This window comes from Apostichopus japonicus, chromosome 17 (genome assembly GCF_037975245.1).
Source record: "Apostichopus japonicus isolate 1M-3 chromosome 17, ASM3797524v1, whole genome shotgun sequence".
Taxonomy (NCBI): Eukaryota; Metazoa; Echinodermata; class Holothuroidea; order Aspidochirotida; family Stichopodidae; genus Apostichopus; species Apostichopus japonicus.
Window position 1 is genome coordinate 19,609,712 of NC_092577.1, and position 9,638 is coordinate 19,619,349.

Below are 9,638 nucleotides of genomic sequence, written 5' to 3' on the forward strand. Positions count from 1 at the left end.
GCAAACACGTAGTAGATTAGTTAGATCAGATCCTGTCAGCTGTGTTAGATTCTTTGATCATCGACTACAAGTATTCATTTCAGACGTCCTTAAATCCAATCTGCATCCAATTGGGAAAATTGTTCATTCGTTTGTGAGAATAGAGTTTCAGCACAGAGGTTCACCACATGCTCACATTCTTTTTTGGATTGAAAATGCTCCATCTGTTAACAGTAGTACCTCAAAAGAGATAATATCATTTGTTGACAAATACATTTCATGTTCTGTGGTAGATCCTGACCTAGCAGATCTGCTTAAACTTCAGATACATAACCATTCACGATCTTGTCGAAAAGGTGGCAAGCCAATAAGCAGGTTTGGATTTCCTAAACCTCCAATGCAGAAAACGATGCTATTGTATCCAATCAAATCTGAAATTACAGAAGCTGAGTATGGAAAACTTACCCAGAACTTTTGAAATGTCTCTAAATTATTAGCAGATGCTAAAGATGGGGAGCTAAATATGACCTACAATGATTTCCTGAAAGAAGTTGATCTATCTGAAGAGGAGTACATACAGGCAATCCGTAGTAGCATAAAAACTCCAACTATTTTTTTAGAGCGTACCCCTGCAGCCATTAGGGTTAATTGTTACATGAAAAATTTGTTAGGCACATATGGAGCAAATCATGACATTCAGTTTGTTACTGACGCATGTGCTGTTTATATTGTGGCATATATGAGCAAATCACAAAGAGGAATGAGTCTATTGTTGGATGAAGCAAGGGAAGGCAATTCAGATGTAAGAAAACAAGTTCGTATAATTGGTAACAAGTTTGTTAATGCTGTGGAGGTTAGTGCACAAGAAGCTGCATATCTTTTGTTGCAATTGCCAATTACACGGTCATCACGCTCTATTGTTTTTATCAACACATCTCCCTATGAAGAGAGAACATTTCTTTTAAAGAGTAAGGAGAAACTTGAAGAAATGAATCCTGATGCTACAGATATCGAATGTGGTAACGTCCTGAAACGCTATGCCACCAGGCCGAAAATTCTTGAACAATGGTCTCTGGTTGATTACGTTTCAAAATTAAATGTTCATTTTCCAAAAGAGTTAGAAGACAAGTATTCAGATGATTATGCAGATGATCCTACATTTTAAAATGATGATGCTACAGATATAAATCTTCCCACGAATAGTAGTGTTAACATCACTTTACTTTCAGGTATAAGGATCTCGTCTTGTAAAGTTCAAAAAGTCATTCGATTTGTCGATTACAATAAGGAAACAGACCCTGAGAATTTTTCTACAGAAAAGTTATTGCTTTACAAACCATGGCGCAAAGAGATAGAATTGCTTGGTCGATATAAATCGTACAAAGAAAGTTTTTTGTCATGTGCTAGTCAAATAAGCCCTTTGATGCAGGAGTATGAGCCAAATAAAACGTTGACTTTTGCAGATTTAATAGTAGGTAGAGACTACTTTCAAGATGAGTTCCCGACAGTTGCTCCTGCAGCACAACAAATGGAATCAAATGAGTCAGAGGTAAGAAAGAAAGTATTGAATATGCCTTCTATTGCCCGACAAAACAATCACATCAATCTGTAGATATAGCAAATGAGATTGGGTTACAATCTGCAAATCAAGTTATTGAGAATGTGCAGAGGCGTATTTCAGATGAGTTGTTTTTTAAATCGTTGTGTTCTTTAAATACAAAGCAAAGAGAATTTTTTATGCATGTTATGCAATGGATAACGACCAGAAGAGATCCTATGCATGTGTTTCTCACTGGAGGAGCTGGAGTAGGAAAGTCAGTTGTTATTCAAACTTTATTTCAAGCTTTACATCGACAATTATGTTCGAATGAAGGTGACAACCCCGAAGAATGTAGAATTTTACTCTGTGCACCTACTGGAAAGGCTGCTTATAATATTCAAGGGCAAACTATTCATTCAGCATTTAGTATTGATCCAAACCGTGGCTTCAACTACAAAAAATTAAATGGAGACAAATTAAACACTTTGCAAGTGAAGTATGCTAACCTCAAAGTTGTAATCATAGATAAAATCTCGATGGTAGGAAATAAACAGTTCATGGTTGTTCATCAAAGGCTTGAAGAAATTATGGGCAATAAAGAGCCATTTGGAGGAGTTCATGTAATTGCTGTGGGAGATCTTTTCCAGCTAAAACCTGTAATGGATCAATGGATATTCTTAGATCTGGGCAGCGGTTACGGACCTCTGACGCCAAACTTATCGAAACAGTTTTTTACTGTTCATGAATTAACTCAAATTATGAGACAAAAAGATGATAAACAATTTGCTGAATTGTTGAATAGGTTAAGAAAAGGTATTCATACAAAAGCAGATATCGACATGCTACAAAAAAGAAAAGTGAATCAGCAAGAAGTTATAAATCCTTCTGTCCCCAGATTGTTTCCCTCTAATAAGTTAGTAAACGCCTATAACGACCTGACATTTCAATCTTCACGTAGAGAAAAACTGTTGGTTTCTGCTAATGATTCAATTTGCTCTGACATGACGGATACCATAAAAGAGGGAATAAAAGCTGCCATACCACAGATCCGTCAAAAACCTGTGGTCTTTTTGGTGCTCTTCCAATCGCTGTCGAAAATAAATACGAAACTGTCGTGAACGTTGATGTTGATGATGGAATAACAAATGGTAGTAGCTGTGTTGTAAAAAAATTACAATACCTTGATTCTAATAACCCAAGGCCAAGTATCATATGGGTCCAATTTGATAATCTACAAGCAGGTAGAGAAGCAAGATGTCGTTATAGACAATATTATTCCCCTGATATCGATGTCAAATGGACCCCTATTTTCGCAATCAAGAGAACATTCCTTGTAACTAAGAGAAAGGTCATGGCAGTAAGACAACAGTTTGCCCTTAGACCAGCTTCTGCAAGGACTATTCATAAGGCAAAAGGAGATACACTTGCAGAAGTTGCTGTTCATATGGGTTCAAGGGTTATGCCACATGCACATTATGTAGCACTTAGTAGAGCCACAACTATGAACGGACTCCATACATTGGAACTAAGTGAGTCGAAAATTAAAGTAGAAGAAGCAGTTAATGTCGAAATGAAACGAATGACAACAGAAGCGCCCATGATACTATGCTTTTCACCTTTGTATTCTATGCAATCATCTGTTCTGAGATTGTGTTTTCAAAATTGCAGGTCTTATTACAAGCATTACAATCATCTTAAAAGTGACCAGATCATAACATCTTCTGATTTGATATGTATTGCTGAAAGTAGATTAAAGCAACTGATAACAACTTTGAGATACCAGGCTACATTTTTGAACGAAACGACAAGAAAATGTTATCAGACCCCCCCCCCCCATGGCATAGCGATGTTCGTATCAAATAAGCTAAAGTATTTCAATGTCATGAAATACACATCTAAACTTTTTGAATGTATGACACTAACAATTGTGGACCCCTTTTTACAAATATCAAGTTTATAAAGCACCATCATGTTCATTTGGACAATTAAAGGAGTTTATTCTTCAACATTTGTTCAAACAAATAGATGTAAAGAAGCGCTTTATTATTGTAGGCGATTTCAATTGCAACATTCAACACGACTCGAGAATTGTACAATTCATGACATCAACCTTCAAGTGTACTCAATGTGTTAATGAACCTACGACATCATCCAACACTACAATAGATTTAGTCTTTTCAAACATACAGATTGCCTTATGTCAAACAATTCATTGCGCATGGTCTGATCACAAATCTGTCCAAGTCTCTGTTTAATTTACAATTAATTGTCATAACAGATTTGTCACTAACTTAAATTAATAAGTATGATATAGCCATTCCACTTATATTGTATATATGTAACCTTTCTCTTTTCAATCATTTTTTTCTGATATACAGATGAGTACCATGATGATAAACATTTTGACCGAGCCTGAGGCAAGAGGGCTCAACCACTTTTGCTATGGAGTGACGCAGGAGAGTGACATCGTCGAAGTGTTCCTTGTGACTGTGGGCAAAAGCCTATCGAAAACTTTGAGGAACAAGATGAACAAAGGGAAATTTTACTGCCTGCAGACAAGGCCAAGGTGATTGTTTCTACATATGATTACAGCAACTTATGATTACAAATAGTCTTCAATCACTAATCAAATCATTTCAGATTTAATTAAAACCTCAAAGACATTTATTATGTTGATATAATTAATAATAAGTCATCTTAAGAATAAGAATCTTTTAACAATTTTATAGCATTCACACAGTTCCTTGTCTATTTATTTCAGGTTTTCCAAACATCGAAAACTTTCGATTTACCTAAGGAAAAATGAAAAGAATTTTTCATGGCCACAAAATGCACCATACCAGATGCCTTGGCTTCCCCGAAAAAGAGGAGGCTAACGATTGAGGGAACGGTGGACAAGGTAACCTATGCTCATTGAAAAGGAAAATTTCAATGAAGTTTTTAATTACAGAGACTCCAAACCCAAGTGTTGACATAAGCTTCAAATATCAGTAGTTCCTAGTGGAGAATGGCATCATGTCAAATAGCATTTTTGGTCTCACAATACTGCGTCCTTGTCATTATGTCAAGCCCCTGCAATCGATCATCAATGGACGAGAAGAAGAATTTGCGTCATCGATTGCACAACCATTCGCTTTAGAAAGGCCATATATTTTGAGCCCTCAAGATGTTCATAATTATTACCAGGATTGACAAAGAAACAGCATCGTTACAAAGAATAGGAAATTTGAATACTGTGACAATATTTAGTAACTTTGATGTTTTGTAACTAATTACTTCTTCATAACATTAAATTGTTTTTTGATTTCTTATGAAAAGGTGTACGAGCTTAAAGAAGGGGCAACATGGAAGAGGAGGGACGTTATTTTGTCGGATATGTCGACAAAAAAGAAGATATGCTGCAAGCTGTGGGGCCAGCACGCAGAATCTGTTGCGGGTGTCAGCGAAGGCTCCACTGTTCAAATATCAAATGTAGAGGTCGACATTTTTAATGAAAGACATCAACTAAAAACAACCTCGCTCTCTGCAGTAAAGGTATGCATTATGCTCATATACAATTGTACCCATGCCTTCCAAAGGTTCAACATGTCAAATTCAATTTCCTGAATGGTTTGATCAAAGATTAGCTCTTTGTTTCATACTTGTACTTCTTATAAATGATTTTCTTTTGTGTAATGAAAAATCGATTCCGACCGGATATATTGGTTGAATTTCATGAACTATCCAACAAAATCTTGTTCTGACCGTCCCAAAAATTGGATACATGCATACATAGTAGCCTATGTTATAAGCATCATTAAAAGATTAGTGACCTTAGATCTCATAATTCTGATTTCATAATTTTAACGAGATTGCATCAATAAAAAGACAAACTGCAAACTCAAAACATGCCTACACCTACCCTTCCCAATAATAATATAGACACCTTTATTACCTTCTCCAAACACGAGCCCTCTATATTGTCTCACATCATTTTCGCCATTTTCTTACAGATACTAACCAACCAACATAGAAGATCTGGAGATTTTGAAATTGTAGGGGTAGACTTAGAAGAGTAAGTTATGCTAACAATTTTGTAACTTCATTAACAGTTAAAATTCTTTACAGTGTCGCTCCATATCATACTTAAGAGGGTATTTGTGACGACCTGCTTGTAACAAATACCTCAAGATGTGAAGCTTTGACAGTCAACAGGTATGAATAATTTATGCCATACGTGGAGGGTGGGTGTCCCATAATGAGTAAATGAATCATACAGATTATATTGCTGATGTGATGGATATTAATAAGGTCTTAGGATAAGCCAAACTCAACATTGCAATTACATGTCGTCCACATGGTGATTTATTAACACTTTTATGAGATATTGATACCACTTATTTTGTTTTTGAAATTGACATGCATATATATGAGGAGTCTGGCTGGCCACATTTTGAAACAGGTTTATATGCATGATAACTTAACAAGGCAATCATTGATTAATGTAATTCTTGTCAGGTGGGTGGTCCCTTTTCATTGTACTTGTACTATAACGAAGTAAATTGTGGAAACCTTGTAACACTATAGTTCAACAAGAAGGCATGTATTTATATCATATTTAGTATGAAGGTGGACCAAATTAGGTACAAAATACCTGTTTTTTATAGTGGAAGACAGTCATTTAGGGTCTCCACCAGTAAAGTATAAATACTGTAAACGCAACCAAAAATAAACCAAGAGAGATAACTTATATATGATGTTGCTGCACTACATAGACGAAACCAAAAATTTTGTTCCTGTATTTTAGAAGTGGACCAAAATTCCCAATAAAACTTCAAGGGAAAATGTACAATAAAAAAACTATGAGAGTAATATGATAACATAACACATTTTTACCTTATCTTTTTTCTTTCCCTTTTTGTCAGAAACACAAGTTTGACAGTATGACATGTCTCCAGATGACCTACTAAATGTGATGCCGGTTAACTGCCACTTAACGCTGGAGGGAGAAGAGATCGTGGAACTTGAACTGAAATAATCATTTATTTTTGTTAGTTTATTTTTGTTAGTTTCAGGTTTAAATCGAGACTTTCTAATTTTTTTTTTATATAAGATATCTTCAAACAAACATTAGATCTACGCGATTCACATTTCTATTTGTTATTTTCAGATTTTAATAAAGTAATTATTTTTTTTATATATCACATTTCTATATAACATTTTATCTGCAACGCCACATTTTATTTATTTATTTTTAAGGTTTAATTCACATTTTAATATATCTTTAACATTGTAGATATCGTTGCTTTCTAGCCATTCGCCCAACAACAATTTGGCAGTTGGGCAAAATGGTTGTTGGGCCAAGTGACCTACTTCTATATCATTAATTATAAATTTTGAATCGCAAAATTTTATATCACCTTGTTATCCCTTTTCGTCCTATTAAACAAGGGCGTTATCAAGTTTTCATATTTTTTATCATGTTTATTATGACCAGCAATTCCTGCCTTTTTTAAGTAATATCAAACCTATTTTCTTATCTCTAATTCATTTGTTTTGTAACCTTTTGTACTTCATAATATAATTCAGTACTTTTAAATTCATTCATTTTATATGACCTTATCCCTTTTCGTCCTATTAACCAGGGGCATTATCAAGTTTTCATATTTTTTATCATGTTTATTATGACCAGCAATTCCTGCCTTTTTTAAGTAATATAAAACCTATTTTCTTATATCTAATTCACTTGTTTTCTAACCTTTTGTACTTCATAATTTAATTCAGTACTTTTAAATTCATTTCATTCTTTGACTTGAATAAATAAACTTTCATAAACCTTGAAAAACACATTCCTGTTATATTTGCGTCAATGTGTAAAATGTGTAAAATTTCATGGTAGGATGTTGATAGTTTGTCACGATAGCACTATGTAAGTTTTACCTTCAGGGTGTTCATGAATTCGAGATCGAAGCTCAACTAGGTGTCTTTTGTGGCCCAGGCCGCAACCCTATATTTTCAAATTGCTTCCGTTTTCAGTGTATGTAATGTCAAATGAAACTTGGTCACATCGTTCCGCGGATGAGGGTTGTTCAGAAAATTGAGGTCAAATGTCATTTAGGGGGTTACCGTGACAACCTTTGTAATATTTTTAAATATCTCTCCCCTCAAATTTTTTTGGAATCATATTCGAAGTTGAACTGTAGATTGTGTATGAATAAGGTCATACATAATAATTGTCAAAAGTTAATTACAATTAATTCCTATTCCTTAAAATAATCTGAGTCCTCACCTTTTTCCAAAATCCTTAAATTTGTCTCCAACACTCAGTGTTGTTTAAATTTGTGTTGAACTGTAAGCATGAGAGCCCTATGGACAATCAGCACTTGCCAATTCTTAGTCTTTGACCCTGAAGAATGTAGGCAATCAGCCAAAATTTGGGGAAGGAGTACTTGTGCAGTTATGTCTGCTCGGGTAAAGAGGGGAGAGTTAAATAAAGCAGGTCTATGGTATTAATGGAGAGAATGGGTAAAAAGGATTTAAAAGAGGGAAAAAAAAGGAATTACAGCCAGTGGTGTGGCCAGGATTATGTTACCGAAGAGGGAGAGGGAGTATCCCTCATGGGCCCAAAAGTTTTGTGGGTCCTACATTTTTGGCTTGAAAAGGTATGAACTTCTGTACCATTGGTGCTTTAGTTTGTTCTAAATTGCACATCCATATTCACCACTATGAAGATATGTTAACAAGAAGATCCTTTGTACATTTCACATATCAGAAATACTTTTCAAATAAACATAAAAAATAAGCTCATTAATGTCTAGACCTGATACATCATCACTATATGACCAAAATGTCCAATAGAGACTGATTAAGATGAATATGCCATAAAAAAGGATCTAAATTCTGTGCTTTTTACGTGCTAAGAAACGGACACGGACCAAAGGTCAACAAAACCAAAAACAAACCCAGTCTGTAAAGCAACAACTGAAACCCATCAATCTCTCACTAACGCAGCGTTTAACGTGACGCGAAAAGGGCACGGACCCAAAGGCCAACAGAAGCAAAACAAACAAGCCCCAAAAAGCCAACCCCAAACCACAAAGAGAAAAAATAAACCAACCTATATTATGTAACGACCACACCGCCCCCACACCTACCAACTAACTCACTCCAAATTTCATCCGGGGAACGCCGTCCCGATAGTAGACGACAGGCTTGCGCCAGCGTCTACGGAAGGCAGTGTCGGGAATCCGTGCATGGTCCGCCTCCATGCGCAACCTGATGTCACTTTGCACGAGGGGGACAACATCCTCTGCCCTCCAGACGTCCCCATCGAAGACTAGGCGGCATCTGCTGTTCCAGATGTGTCTCCTGATGACAGCGGCAAACAACAACAGCAGATCCCTAACCCAGGTTGGGCACACAGGGGGCAACAAACCATACAAAACAAAATCACTACTAATGGCCCACTGTGTGCAACCAATAACACCAATCACGAAGGCGTGAAACCAATCCCACACCAACCGGACAAAGGGACACTCCAGCAAAAGGTGTTGCATAGTCTCGATGGCTTTACAGCCCACACGGGGACAAATCCCATCACCTAATCGCCACCTGACTAGGCGAAAATGGTTAGTGATGAGGACCCCATGTGCAATCCTCCACGCCAAGTCCCTGAGACGGCTATCTAGTGACTTGCAACACACAGACCGCCACACATCTGGAGAGATGGCGGTCCGGCAAGCCGACGGGCACACAGGCGCGAGCATTGAGCGAAACAATGGTGGGTATAACACAGAGGGGGCCACGTTCAGCAGAACATGTGGCCCACCCTCTTCTTTGATTCTACGAAGAGAGTCACCAATCTGAGTATAGACCCCACAAGGGCGTGTCGCCTTTAGCCGGTTATTGGAAAAGGATCCGGGCCAATGGTGTCGAAAAAGAAACCCACCCCAGTACCTAACAAGGAAAGCAAAGGGAAACGAAGGATTTTCAAAAGCAACAAATTCTATGACATTACTAAACTCTTCTTGGCAACAGGCAATAACGTTAATGGTTAGACTCGCAGGTTGAAGTGTAACCTGCAGAGACTTTGTGGCAAACGCAAGTTCCCTATGTGATGAACCATGATTGATAATTGTAT

General features: G+C 36.8%; 1 protein-coding gene across 3 annotated transcripts; it reads left to right on the plus strand.

The window, feature by feature from the left end:
- Nucleotides 1-300: 300 nt before the first annotated feature.
- On the plus strand, nucleotides 301-6,519 carry LOC139984725 (uncharacterized). 3 transcript variants are annotated; one of them, XR_011799155.1, is made up of 6 exons: nucleotides 301-1,528; nucleotides 3,898-4,085; nucleotides 4,281-4,418; nucleotides 4,838-5,053; nucleotides 5,512-5,573; nucleotides 6,424-6,519. XR_011799155.1 is itself a non-coding variant. In XM_071998757.1 (5 exons), exons 2-5 carry the CDS (start codon nucleotides 4,338-4,340, stop codon nucleotides 6,443-6,445), a joined length of 381 nt encoding a protein of 126 aa, XP_071854858.1. In that variant the 5' UTR covers nucleotides 3,416-4,085; nucleotides 4,281-4,337; the 3' UTR covers nucleotides 6,446-6,519. The 3 variants fall into 3 exon arrangements, 2 of the variants coding, with proteins under 2 accessions (XP_071854858.1, XP_071854859.1); XM_071998757.1 differs by lacking the exon at nucleotides 301-1,528 and having other exon boundaries at nucleotides 3,416-4,085; XM_071998758.1 differs by lacking the exons at nucleotides 301-1,528; nucleotides 3,898-4,085 and having other exon boundaries at nucleotides 4,235-4,418.
- The last annotated feature ends 3,119 nt before the right edge of the window (nucleotides 6,520-9,638 follow it).